Genomic DNA, 14,924 nt, shown 5'->3' on the forward strand with positions numbered 1-14,924 from the left:
TTACAACCAAACTCAAATAAAATAGAAGTTTCATATTTTCATCTGTCCTATAGACTGGCACACGTATGTCTATTTTCAAGGAGACAACCTTCGCCCTAATATGTACCCAAAATACCTTGGGATCACTTTAAATAAGACACGAACGTCTGCTAAGCTCAAAACCAGAAAGCAGACACTCTCCAGTTACACACTGGCTACCTACCTTAAGCCACATTCCGCTTCCTGATATTAGACGGAAGAGCGCGCTACTGCTTGAATACCGGAAGAAAGGACGACGCATTCCCTGCAGAGTAAAAAAGACTAAGACTTCTCACTCTCATCACAGGCGAGACTCTAATGGAAAGTGAATTCAGTCCCATCGATGAATGGAAAGGCTGCTGGCAACAATAGTGTTCCACATAATGCTTGAAGCAGCCTTGCATCCAGAGGAAACCCCTGGCAGTTTGGACTACCTTGAACCTCATCCGAACGGGCCGTGGACGATGTGCAGACACTCTTTACAAGTGGGGCAAATTTTCATCATCATTGTCTGAGTCTGATACGGAACGACAGACAGTTGCTCATGTTGTGTCGACATGTCCCGCAGGTGTCTACAAGGGTCCTTTCGAAGATTTCCTCACAGCTACGAGTGTTGTTCATCGGCATCCTTCAGTGTCTGTGATGTCTCAAACTGTATAGGTTGACGTGTCATGAGATCATTCATATCCTAAGGCATATAAGAGCGTGAAGATTAAACACAGGCAACATAAAAGGCAAATATAGTAAATCTGTGTTACTTTATAAATTCGTAATGTTTTAAAATTAACGTGTTACTGAATTAAATAATTATTTGTACATTGGAATGAAAATTTACGAATGTTCTACATTCGCCAAAGTAAGTTAAACTACGCTATAATTTTAATAATTTTAGAAATCCGCCGACACGCCCTGAAGATCAGAAAACACTACGCATAGCGGAACTGAGCTACATCAGGCAACACAGGCGGCGGGTGAAGTAATAATAGCGGCTAAAGCTCCCACGATTGTAACCAACGTTTGCGCACGCATCGGAGCCGCTTATCGCAACCACTCTCAGCGTAGTTCAAATGTTATTAGCGATAGATACCCTCTCGATTTTTTTAACATAGTTGTCGTCCGTCATCCACCTCGGATTGCACCAGCTCGCACGTCTGGTACATCCCACATTTGTTGGGATATCACCATACAATCACGCTGAATCAAAAAATCCATGAAAAGTTGTAGAGTGCACATAAAATAACTTGGCCTGGAGTAGCGCCGACAGGGTGGTAGAGGAGGGTTAAAAGTAGCGATGGGTCATTCCGCCCGGTGAGGGCATGTCGATAGTTGAAACCAGCACACTAGTGCATATTTTGCACGACTTATAAGAAACAGCTAGGGAGTCCCGAAACGATCGTGTGAAGTCGTATTGTCAGTACAAATACTAATTCAACAAATATGGATATCCGAAGTCAGTAGTTTCTCGAAACAATACCGAGAAAGAAATAGTCATATAAACGAAGGATGAACCAAAATAGGCAAGAAGCAGAAGACAATCTTATAGAACAAAAAAGAGGTGTGTAAACTGTAGTGTAGTGGACAACGTCGATTAATACCTTACTGGAAATATTAAATTAAAGGTGTACCACGTGGAAATCATGTGCCAAGCCCCTGAAAAACTGTTCGTTAACATTACGCGAGCCAATGGCCTCTCCGCAATGGAACACCTGTTCCTGTCAGATAAACGAATTTAAGCACTGTCGAGCTCGTCTAGCACTTGGATGGGTGACCGTCAGGGTCAGCTGAGCGCTGTTGGCAATGGAGTTGCGCTCAGCCCTTGCGAGGCAAATGTATTCATCAGTAGCGGCTCAGGTTCGTAATCTCACAACGGCCGGAAAAGCGGTGTGCTGATAAATGACCCTCCACAACCGCATCCAGTGGCGCCTATGGTCTGAGGACGACATGACGGTCGGTTGGTGGATTTGGGCCGTCAAGGTCGGTTTGGAGTATAGTCTTAATATTTTATTAATCCAAAACATTTTTCTCCTTCCACGTCTTCCTTAAAGTAATGGAGCCTTGGGAAGTACTTGCAACCATGGTTTCCATTTACTCTACTCTCTCCGTTGTTCGGTTGGAATAGATAGCGTTTCTTGCAAGCCTGACATGATGCACACTTTTCAATGAGATTCTTTCTTCCTTGCCTGCGTCTTCCGACGTAATTATAACAGAACTGCATACAACCACATGTGCCTGATTGTGAAGGATTATCCCAGCACCTAGGGTGTGCTGAGGCTGGGCTGCCATGCTGTTCTGTAAAGATATAGCAACGAGAAAGTTCCGAATGCGCATACCCAAAGTGCAGTCCACTGACTCGGCCGCCGTATCATTAACAACGGGAAGCACTCGCCCAGCGCTCAAGGTGAAAATGTGTTTTTATGCTAGCGACACGTTATTTTAAGTGAACTCTGCAACTCTTCTTTGCATCTTTCCTATATGTTTAGTTAACACTGCTTAGCGAAAATACCATATCAAGAAACACTACTCAAGAAGTGATCGAGCGAGTGTTTTCAGTGTAGCCTCTTCCCGGAGTGAAATACACTTCCTTACGATTCTCGCGATAAATCTGAACCTAGCATCTTCTAAATGTTATTTAGGGAAACTACAAAGAAACCTAATCATTAGACAACGATTTCAGCAGACCTTCTCTCTGTATTCCTTTTAATCCTGCGGCACCTGCCTGTGTTGACATAACACTGAGTTACATTTTGTGACAGAAATTCCAACCGATTTCACCATACCAATCAAGCATTTCTCTCAAGTTTGGACGTGAAGGAGGTATTCCCTGTGTCACATCTCACATCATCTTCAACTCCACGCAGACTGCTATGCAAAACTTTTACAGCATATCTCAAGGTCGATCTACAAGCGCAATTTCTCTCTTATTGTCACCTCAGAAAATGTGCAGACGATGCACTGGAGAACACCAGAAAAATTACACTGACACTGTGTAACCAGCGTTCGAGAAGCTGAAGACAAATCATCGCTATCCTACATAATAAACTGTGTTCTCGAATATCGTCGCAACCGCTATTCGATAGGTCACGAATCTATTGTATCGTGCTTGGGAACTACAATTATTGTGGACTCCTTCACCACCACAATATAGTATAATGTCTGTTTGATGAATGATTCCCGTAGCCAATTTGGTGTGAGTATCTATAATTTATGGTTGAGCTTCATCCACAATCGGTGTAGCATTGGATGTCTCTTCTTTTTTTTTTCAGTGACCCAGCTCCTTCTGGAAGTCCAGTGACATGGGATGCGTACACTTCGGAGGCTTCCAATTACTTACACTTGAAACTGGAGTCTGAAACACGCCAAGACCTCCTCCCTGAGCGCACGCAACTCTGGAAAGAGATCCTGCCTGCTTAGACGGAACACTTTAATTTCTTGTTATGAGAATGTACACAATATTAAAATAAATTGTATTTAACACTTTAGGCAAAAAATGATTTTGTTTCTTCATTTTATAACATGCCGGTTCCATATTTTTCCTTCAGATTTTAGCCCTAATGTAATAAAGATTGGCCTTATTTTCCGAAATAACATTCAGATTGTCACTTTATTAAGACGTACAGAGCTCACAAGAAAACTCAGATTTAAAGTTACTTCTGTGGCGAAGTTGTTACTTGAATATTATTTTGCATTTTCATCAAACAATTATTTCTAAGCTTTACATGCTGCTAATAGCTAAGACATAAAAACTTCGACGCAGGAAGGCGTCTTCGCGGTGTGAGCTCCGTCTGAGCACTACCATGTTAAACAAAAGACGTGCGCTGTAGAAACACATCCACACCCGCACTTACACTTCCTTTATGCCTATGTTAGTCAGCTGACTGCCTTGAAATATGTTTTTACCTATATTTACAGAATATGATTACAAATATCATTGTATAAAATATACGTCTTGAAAATTTCACCAAATTTGACTACATTTACAACACGTCATTTACACAAAACCTAGGTTTTTGCTCACGTCTTCTCCCCTTTTGTACATTTCACTTGAATATTTCACAAATATGCGTTTTAGACCTGTTCTCATTCAGAGTCCCTCCTCAACCTTGTTGTTGTTGCTGTTGTGGTCTCCAGTCCGAAAACTGGTTTCATGCATCTCTCCATGCTACCCTGTCCTGCGCAAGTCTCATCTTCGAATAACTACTGCGACCTTCTGAATCTGCTTACTGTATTCATCTCTTGGTCTCCCGCTACGATTTTTACCCCCACCCCAAAACGTCCCTCTAATGTCTTACTTTCACTGTATTTTTATAGAAATAGTGATTCATGTGTATATCAAATCTGGTTGAATTTGCTCCTGACGATATTGAGTTATGCGTTCCTGCTACCGCTTTCCATCCACATCCAGTCGTAGGGGCGCAAAGGGTGTCCTACTGTGTCACACTCTCCCTAAATCTCTATCTGCCGAAATGACAAGTGAAATTTGAGCCAAGCTTGGTAGCAACGGTTTCATATGTTACAGGTATGTCAGAGTCTTAGCGTCCGTCTTCCAACCCCTAGAGATAAATGGAATCGGGGTTGTCATTGATTAATGTGGCGTCTGCAAGAACTATGGGTTCGAAACTAATATATATCGATTGTTATCAAATATTTGTCCTTGTCATGGCATCTCAATCCCTACTGCGCCTCTAAAGGTGGCAATGGTGTACTACCTATGTATTACCCCCCCCCCCCCCCCCCCACGAATTTTATACAAATAATTCACATAATGATTCCCGTATATAGAATTTTTTTTTGAAATTGCTCCACACATTCCCCAGTTTTAGTACTACGTCACTAGCTTTCTACTCCTACCACTGCGACTATGGTTGGTAGCTGATTCTTACCCTTACAGTGCTTATTCGCAGATAGTTAGTGATATGTGTATCAAGTTTGTTTGAAATTAATCTAAATGTTGAACAGGAAATATGAGATGTATGTACATGCCTACAAGGCTTTTTTATAAATAGATAGATAGATTAACCGGTTTCTACCAGATGCCAAGATGATGCAAATAAATTGTTAAATTTAGTTTGAAAATGTTTAATATTTTTTACAGCTCCAAAATACACGAAGAAAATACGTTAACACTGCTTTGTACTTTTTCAAATTAGTAGAAATAAATAAAGTAATGTAAGGAACAATTTGACGTTTAAATTTACATATTAATGAAATAACTAATAAGAAATAATATTTTATTTCCGAGTACGGTGAACTAGGGTCTCAGTCAGAAACCATTACCAACATGTTGGCACATTTCCTCCTACCATACCAGACTGCAAGATTTTTCTGCCACAGAAGCTTCTACCTACAGGTTTCGAAACTGCTTGTTACGATAGGAACCAAATGCAATGAGTACAATTCTGTGTGATCCCTTCCACTTATTCTGTCTTCGGAGATTGTTTCTTATCTTTCAAAATAGAATTGAGTTGCTATACATTCACATTTTATATGTTTATTGTGCATGTCAGATGTGAAATATCTCAGCCTGTTGCATTTCGTTTTCATTTTCTTTACATCATTAACGTTTAGTTATAAAATATTTCTCTATTTGAGTAGAAAGTTTATCATGAACAGAGGGCGACACTTCAACTGAAACTCCCAGTTGTCGCACAGTAACTACGGAGGCAAGTCTATTCTGTGAATGAAGAAAAAAAAACATATTTTTTAGTACAGTATTTGCCTTACTGAACGTTTAGTCAACAGATTCATACTAGACCAGTTCAATACTGTTCTCAACAATACTCCTAGGACCGACTGAAAACTAATCATACAGTTGTATTACAAACGGCCACAACTCTAAACATGCTGTTCCTTACTGAATTTTTTCCTACCACCTTTGGGAAAAGGAATGCTGCTGGGAGAGGTGGAGGAGAGGGGTAATGCCAGCTTCAAGACGCTGAATGCAGTGTTTTTCTTTTGGTGCATAATTCGCTGACAGGCAGTTTTCGCTTGTGTCATGTATTTTATTTTCTGCATTTACAGCAAACACATTGAGACATTCAAATCTCCACCAGTAACCCCAATAACAGGTTATTTCTGAAATATTTATGTTTCCAGGGTTCACCTAAATTTAGATGAAATGTTCATGTTAGACCGGGGTGTTAAATCGATTAAAATAACACTGTGACTGGCGTTTCAGAGAATCACGTGTGAGAGGCAGCTGCTAGCCACACGAAAAATATTTACAGTTGAGAATGTGTAGAAGCATCGGTTGCGTAATGGAATAATGATAGTCAAAATTTTTTCTGGACCGTGATTCGGACCCTATTTTCCGATTATCAAGAGTGGTCGCCTTACCATTTGGCAATCGTAATTTAATGTTGTGTTGTCATTTGCACAGTCAATTACACTTTTGAGTATGTCTAAAGACTGCTTATAAAAGCACATTTGTTATCTGAATTATTATAGTTTGTTGTGCTATACTTAATTAATAAATAATGATAAGAATAGATGAAGATGAAATGGGAGATACGATACAGGGTGAAGAGTTTGACAGAGCACTGAAAGACATGAGTCGAAACAAGGAACCCGGAGTAGACAATATTCCATTAGAACTACTGACGGCATTGGGAGAGCCAGTCCTGACAAAACTCTATCATCTGGTGAGCAAAGATGCATGAGACAGGCGAAATACCCTCAGACTTCAAGAAGAATATTATAATTCCAATCCCAAAGAAAGCAGGTGTTAACAGATGTGAAAATTACCGAACCATCAGTTTAATAAGCCACGGCTGCAAAATACTAATGCGTATTCTTTACAGACGAATGGGAAAACTGGTGGAAGCCGACCTCGGAATTCCGTAGATATGTTGGAACACGTGAGGCAATACTGACCTTACGACTTATCTTAGAAGAAAGATTAAGGAAAGGCAAACCAACGTTTCTAGCATTTGTAGACTTATAGAAAGCTTTTGACAATGTTGACTAGAATACTCTCTTTTAAATTATGTAGGTGGCAGGGGTAAAATACAGGGAGCGAAAGGCTATTTACAATTTGTACAGAAAGCAGATGGCAGTTATAAGAGTCGAGTGGCATGAAAGGGAAGCAGTGGTGGGGAAGGGAGTGAGATAGGGTTGTAGCCTTTCCCCGATGCTATTCCATCTGTTTAGTGAGCAAGCAGTAAAGGAAACAAAGGAAAAGTTCGGAGTAGGTATTAAAATCCATGGAGAAGAAATAAATACTTTGAGGTTCGCCGATAGAGACAGCAAAGGAATTGGAAGAGCAGTTGAACGGAATGGACAGTGTCTTGAAAGGAGGGTATAAGATGAACATCAACAAAAGCAAAACGAGGATAATGGAATGTAGTCGAATTAAGTCGGGTGTTGTTGCGGGAATTAGATTAGGAAATGAGATACTTAAAGTAGTAAATGAGTTTTGCTATTTGGGGAGCAAAATAACCGACGATGGTCGAAGTAGAGAGGATATACAATATAGACTGGCAGTGGCAAGGAAAGCGTTTCTGAAGAAGAGAAATTTGTTAAGATCGAGTTTTTATTTAAGTGTCAGGAAGTCGTTTCTGAACGTATTTGTATGGAGTGTAGCCATGTATGGAAGTGAAACATGGACGATAAATAGTTTGGACAAGAAGAGAATAGAAATTTTCGAAATGTGGTGCTACAGAAGAATGCTGAAGATTAGATGGGTAGATCACATAACTAATGAGGAGGTACTGAATAGGATTGGGGAGAAGAGGAATTTGTGGCACAACTTGACTAGAAGAAGGGATACGTTGGTAGGACATGGTCTGAGGCATCAAGGGATCATCAATTTAGTACTGGAGGGCAGCGTGGAGGGTAAAAATCGTAGAGGAAGAAGACCAAGAGATGAATACACTAAGCAGATTCAGAAGGATGTAGGCTGCAGTTGGTACTGGGAGATGAAGAAGCTTGCACAGGATACAGTTGCGTGGAGAGCTGCATCAAACCAGTCTCAGTACTGAAGACACAACAACAACAATTTGGAATAAGATAGGCATTGCAATATCGTATTTATCCGCCGATACTGCGTAAGCGACTTTTATTTACAATGTCCCCACTGTACGGAACTACACACAATGGTTGTACGAGTACAGGCTGTAGACACATGTTTGAAGACATATGGATGTTTGGATCCAACGGAGGGTCGATCTCGGATAGTCAAATGGTGACGCTACCGCTCGCAATAACCGGGAAATCTGGGTTTGATTTCTGGTCCGGCACAAATTTTATTGTCATCGAGTTATATAGCTGATGGTTGTCCATATTCGCAACTGCGAACACATTTCGTGTATTTCATAACGGCCTTAGTCGCAGCAGTGCCTGTTGCTTTGCACTTGCATGCATGTCCGAAGGAGCATTGCATCCTCATCCAGAATAATACAGGCAATGCAGTATTGTGTGGCAGTAGCTACAGTTATTCCTCGAGTGTCAAATGCCTGCTACACTGGGGTGACAAAAGTCATTGGATATCTCCCAGTACCTAGTCGGGTCTCCTTTTGCCTGGCATAGTGTAGCCACTTGACGTGGCATGGACTCAACAAGTCACTGGAACTCCCATGCAGGAAGATGGAGCCTTGGCCCCTTTGCATCCGTCCATAACTGCGAAAGTGTTGCTGTTGCAGGATTTTGTCCACGAACTGACCTCTCGATTATGTGCCTTAAATGTTCGGTGGGTTCATGTTTGGTGATCTGGATGGCCAAATCACTCTCTCGAATTGTCCAGAACTTTCTTCAAACCAATAGCGAACAGTTGTGGCCCGGCGGCAGGACGCATTTTGATCCATAAAAGTTCCATCGTTGTTTGGGAATATGAAGTCCATGAATGGCTCGAAATGGTCTGCAAGTTGTCGAACATGACCATTTCAACTCAAAAATGGGTTCAAATGGAAGACACTGTCCATTACATGTAAACACAGCCACCAACAAGTTGCACAGTGCCTTGTTGACAAACTGCTTCCATGGCCTCTTGCGGTCTGCGCCAGACTAGAAACCTACCGTCAGCTGTTACCAACTGAAATCTGGCCTCTTCTCACCAGGCCACGGTTTACAGAAATCTAGGGCCCAACCGATATGGTTATGGGCCGAGGAGATGCGCTGTAGGCGACGCCATGCTGTTAGCAAAGACACTCGCTTGAGTCGTCTGCTGCCATAGACCATTAACTCCAAATTTCACCGCTCTGTTATAAAGAATACGGTAGTCGTAGAACCCTATCTGATTTCTGTGGTTATTTCACTCCGTGTCGCTTGTGTGTTAGCACTGACAACTCTACGCCAACGCCGCTGCTCTCGGTCGTTGAGTGAAGGCCATCGACCACTGTGTTTTCCATAGTGAGAGGTAATGCCACAAACATGGTATTCTCGGCACGCTCTTGACACTGTGGATCTCGGAATATCGAAATGGAATGTACCATGCATCTAGCTCCAACAAACATTCCTCGTTCAGCGTCTGTTAATTCCCATCCTGATGCCATAATGACGCTGGGAAGCCTTTTAAACGAATCACTTGCGTCCATGCGACGGCTCTGCCAATGAACTGCCCTTTAGTACCTTGCATACATGGTACTACATCGATCTGTTTATGTGCACATCGTCCCATGACTTTTTTCACCTCAGTGTATGTTCATTAAATAAAAAAAATATATATATATGTGAAAGCTTTTAATGCCTAGATCGATATTTTCGTGTCACAATTAAAGTTTGATAACTAGTTTCAGTTGGTATCTGCAACCATCTTCAGATAGTTCAAAATATGAAAAGGCAGTGAATAAGCATTGGGAAGCATCTTTAGTTGTTGTCATGCAACAGACATGCTTTCGTAAGTGCCAAAACAATAACTGTAAGTAGTAGAAAACGTCGCCGTGATCAAGCAAGGTTGTAGATGGTAATTTCGCAGGTTGACAGTCATATAGAAAATTATCCAATTGTTCGAGTATATGTTGGGTCAGCGTCTGCTGGCTGTATAAAAGTGTTCGCTGGGGTGTGATCGAGTAGTTCTCTGGTGGAGGTGTAGGCGCAGAAGATGAAGGTAGCTGAATGACCTCAGGGAAAAGTGCAGGACATTTGAGTAGGGTGCATCCCAGGAAGCAGCAGTCAAGGCCTTGAAAGAGGGTTTAGCATTTCGCCTGTTGTGGCTCTCCCCGAATTTAGTAAGTGTTTTATAGTACAAACCCGTGCCTCGATGTCAGATGTTCTGACCGTCCTTTTACAGAAGGATCTTAGTTGGTGGCATCCAATTGCTAACGCTTTGTACACTCTCTTATTGGTTGAATCCAAATATTTTGTGTACGCCATAGAGACCCTAGCTTTTCTATTCACAGTTGAGAAGTTCACAGTCTTATTAAACACCATCCATTCTTGTTAAAAATGGACAATTAGTCTAAGTTAGACTAATGTAAGACCGGGACATACCAGACGAACTGCAAGGTGGGCAGTCAGAACTTCTGCATTCCAGCTTTGGGTTAAGCACTGAAAATATTGTTGCAGACAGTCTAAGTACAATGTTCAGGGAGGAACTGAGTCACTTCCCGGATGAAGGGCTCAGTGAACTGGATGTCCCAGACCGCAGAGTTTACCCAATATTAAGTGGGTGTCTTCTCCTCTTTGAAGATGTCAGGAAACAACAGAATTCTGACGCTCAGATGAGATGAAATAGAGAATCAGAAAGGGGAGGCTATTAGGCTGCATTTCATGAAGGGAAGCATCCTGTGTTGCACCATTTGGGGAAGCCGTGGTCATAAAATAATTTTACCCATGGATTTGGCACCTCTAGTCGTCACGTATTACTGTAAAACTCCTACAGGTGGTCATCTGGGTGTCTTAAAAGGCAGGATGAAGATCAGGTAGCACTGTATCTGGAAGGCAAAGGGCAAATGGATTAGGGGCTTCGTATCGAGCTTCAAGACGTGTGCAGCTAGTAAGCCCGCAGTGAATTCTCGCCAGGATTTCCTGGCATCGGAAGTAGCTCATGGATATTATTTTCTCTCGACGGTACACGCTTGAGTGCATGGACGCATTTTCGAGTATTTGCTGGTTGGTCCTGACATATAGCGATATATATCGCTTCAGTCCCTATGTGAGTCGTTTGGGCCATGTATAGTGTTACACATAATGCTCCTAACTTCACTCTGTTTTTTTCCACAATTTCTGTTTTGAAACGTATTAGCAGCACCACGTCGACTGTATATTACCCCAATCCACCATTTATTGCTGAGTGAAACAAAATTTGTGCACTGCCCTCATAGCTTTCCATATACATACCATATCCACTGGGATACCTCATTAATGTGTTTGAGGTACGATTTCATCATGGCCATGCATGAGTATCGTAAACCAACACATTGCCTAATCTATGGACACTGAACTACCTTCTTTCCGAGAAAGCTGACATTATGTACATTCAGGTTAACTGGAGATTGACGAGGAGTAACCAGAATCTCGCTTGTGAAAAATCGGAGGGCCACTGTAACGCAGGAAGGTAGCTGCTCAGGCGACGGAGTTAGGATTAAAACTTTTGCGGCAGTGAGGCGGGTGGGGCGTTAGACAAGATGATCGTATAACTTTTGAACATGTTTGTGGGGTCAGTCCAGGTTCTCTACATTCTGACGATAGTCATTTCGCTTATCAAAAGTCCTCAGACCAGGCGAAGTTTTAGGATTCATATTTCACATACCAAGCCGTTTCAAGAGGGTGGTCTTTCCCAGTAAGCAAAAAGTTTATTTAACGTTGTAAAGATGGGGGTCCATTCTAAAATATTTCAAGTTAACTAGCGAGAAGAGCCCTCCTTGGCATTTTGGTTCTAACTTGTATGCCACATTGCAAATTAGTTGTGGTATGCTACCTGAGAGACCAGGGATTCACTTCAGCAGTATAAAATTATATTTCCATCCAGAAGCATTATTCCATTTGAATATGATGTTGCCATCATGTCTCATAACCCTGCTTCTGATGTCCTTTCTCCTGGACATTAGGGTCAAAGGTGAGTATAGGGGTGGGGGGGGGGGGGGCAGGGTGTGACAGTTTATTTCTGTTATATCTGCGAGTCACTATGAATGCACGCCCAGAGGCTCTGGCGTGACCAGCAAGCGGCACTAAAGAACTGTTGACATCAGTCGCAACTGGTGACAGGGCGCTCTATGGCTAGCTTTGGCTTTCTGGGATGGTCTCAACCGAGCAGTCAATTAGTGAATATCTAGTTGACAACCTGCGCTGTATGAACACAGTTTGCTCTGTGGCTCACTCTACCTGGCAATAAGTGGGACCCATCAACGAATTTTCCAGCCGCCATATGGTTTTAGCATAAGTCTGACCCGTTTGATTTTGAAGTGCATTAGATTTTTGGCTCAGTAGTAACATGTTACGTGTCAAGGTACACTGGGTTATTGGCGTTTAGTGAACTTTGCCTTTACCAAGTTAAAATCTGGTTGCGTCTAGTATAAATGCAACTCGTATGGCCTATTGAATGACCGTTGCTACGGGCTCTTTCAAGAATGATTGTAATTATTGATTACTGTTTTTATAGTTTTTGTTTCGACTATTATATATTTAGTGGGTTCCAATTCAAACTAAAATGTGGTTAGGATTTGAAGTTGGCAATATGTAGCTACCAGCCTTTATTTAAAATCATATGTGACTCTTTTTAATCTTAAACTTGTTTTAAAAGGAATGTGAATGATGTTATAAACCTACGACTTCGAGGCTAGTCTTTTAAATTCTGATCTTGGCAACTGATTATTGTGAGGCTTTAAATTTCGTTAATTCTGTAACTACCTACTTAAGTGGTGCTACCATGTGTGTTTTTTTAATAATCTTGGATTGGGGTTATTGTACATTGTGGTAATAAAATTTTAAGACTAATTGGGGGCTGCTCTCTTGAATGGGTTTTGAATAAAGTACATGCTTTGTGTTGATAATATATTTTTTTAATGTTGTTGCTCACGCCTCTCAATCCGAGACCACCGCTTCCACACACCATCACAATTTGCATAAAACTATAAAATTAGAAAACTGGAATGATGAGCAATTGTTGAATATGGCTGGATTGAAATTAACAGCTGATGCACGAACATATGTGATCTGTCACAAGAAGTTTGGAAATACTGAATTGTTCCAGGATTTGCACTAAGAAATGATGGAGCGGTATAAAAAATGTACACACTTAGACACTATCAGGAACAACTTAATGGGACAATTCAGAAAGAGGAAGGATCTGTGAAAAATTTGTGGACAGTATAAGTGAAGCGGTAGGGAGCTGCTTGGCGAGTTGAGAGGTCCTAGGACTACAAAATAAGACTCTCTTTAAAAACAAAACAACTAAAATTTTTACAATGAGAAAACACGTACACACAGCGTGGGAGTAAAGCGATAATTAAGAAACGGCAAAAGTGCCCTCACACAGGAAGGCCCACAAGAACTCATCAAATAATTAAAATTACTCAGAAGTTACCACCAAATAATTGATTGCCCAGTTGCGTTGCTCGTTAGCAAGAAACGAACTGACTGCACTTAATAACTGCAAAAACAGCTTAAGTGCCAATAAAAGGTGTGTTTTATTGGTAAGCGAAAATAAATTAAAGTTACAGCTGGGTACAGTACAAACTGTTAACAAAGCTAATTATTCTTAGCAAATGTGCAAACGGCTTAATGCCTAATAATAAAGGCCTACCACATTAGTTGAGAATTACCAAGTAGTTGTAGTGATACTATTAACTGCCAATTAAACACCAACAACATCTTGCCGAAACAAATAACTGCACTTAGAAATTACACAATATGCTTAAGGAACATAATCAGCAAAGAAAACTTTCAGGTAGTAAGTTTTACGTATAATGAACTTAAACAGTGTTTTAAAAGGCAGTACACATAGAATAACTGAAATTTAATTTGAGGATGAGAGTTAATTCAGTGCTTTTTGTATTTCATCTATGCTGATGGGGCTATGTTCTGTAAGTATTAAAATGTCGTCTACGTCTCTGTAGTAGCATATGGTTTTTTGATTGTTAAGTTTTTCGTTTTGGAGAATTTTTCTTCCAAGTTATTAAGGAATACGTTAGCTGTGATTCCGGGAGTGCTATATCCAATAGCGACAGCATCTTTACATGAGTATATTTTATTTCCATATTCGAATAAGTTTTGTGTAAGAGTAATTTTATTAGTTGTACATTTCTATAGTACTTTGTATCGGAATTTTTCTGTATTTGAGTAGGTTTTGTTACATGAGATCTATTGTTTCCTCGAATGGAATGTTTGTTTATAGGTTAGTAATAATGAGAGAGACAAATCTTGCAATTGGGAGTTTTTTATGTCTTTGAGTTTTTAGCTAGTGTTCTATAGTTCTTTATTACACATTTTTTGCTGTACATACAAAACTTATTAAGGAGGTTGTTAAATTTCTTGCTTATATTGTATGTATGTAGAGCTGTTAACATTGTCTATTGCAGGACATATAGCAACAGCTTGTTTGTTTATCTTAGAGTGTTCACAGAGCTTTGATGTTCTAGGGTTATGGGTACATGTGTCCTTTTCTCATATTCTGTAGGTTCTATATGACATATTTTTCTTAGGTTGGGCTACAGATTAGTTTTTAGGATCTGTGTGATTACAGCATTACTAACGAAATCGTTAACTTTTTGTGTGTAGTCGTTTTTCTTGATGATGACCAGACTATTGACTTGATCTCATTTACTTGCTAAAGCATGGTTACCTGTTCATTTTTCATTAATTTGGAATAGTGTTTCATTATCTAAATATGTACTATATCTTTCCCTGATTATGGGCTCTCTTTCTATTTCATTCGCTTATTTGATAGTAATTTCGTTCTGTTGTTTTATCTGTAAAGTTACTAAGCCTAGGGTTACTTTTGCAGGTGTTATTGGTTGTATTTATTCAGTATTGTG

At 40.6% G+C, this 14,924-nt stretch overlaps 1 protein-coding gene across 1 annotated transcript in view; it reads left to right on the plus strand.

Moving 5' to 3' along the window:
* The window catches only part of LOC126281865 (para-nitrobenzyl esterase-like), a 76,448-nt gene extending 72,939 nt beyond the window's left edge, over positions 1–3,509 (plus strand). Inside the window, exon 10 of the mRNA XM_049981135.1 lies at positions 3,282–3,509. Within this exon, the coding sequence (XP_049837092.1) occupies positions 3,282–3,429 (148 nt within the window). The 3' untranslated portion in view covers positions 3,430–3,509. The remainder of the gene's footprint in view (positions 1–3,281) is intronic.
* The last annotated feature ends 11,415 nt before the right edge of the window (positions 3,510–14,924 follow it).

Source organism: Schistocerca gregaria, chromosome 7 (genome assembly GCF_023897955.1).
Source record: "Schistocerca gregaria isolate iqSchGreg1 chromosome 7, iqSchGreg1.2, whole genome shotgun sequence".
NCBI classification, from domain to species: Eukaryota; Metazoa; Arthropoda; class Insecta; order Orthoptera; family Acrididae; genus Schistocerca; species Schistocerca gregaria.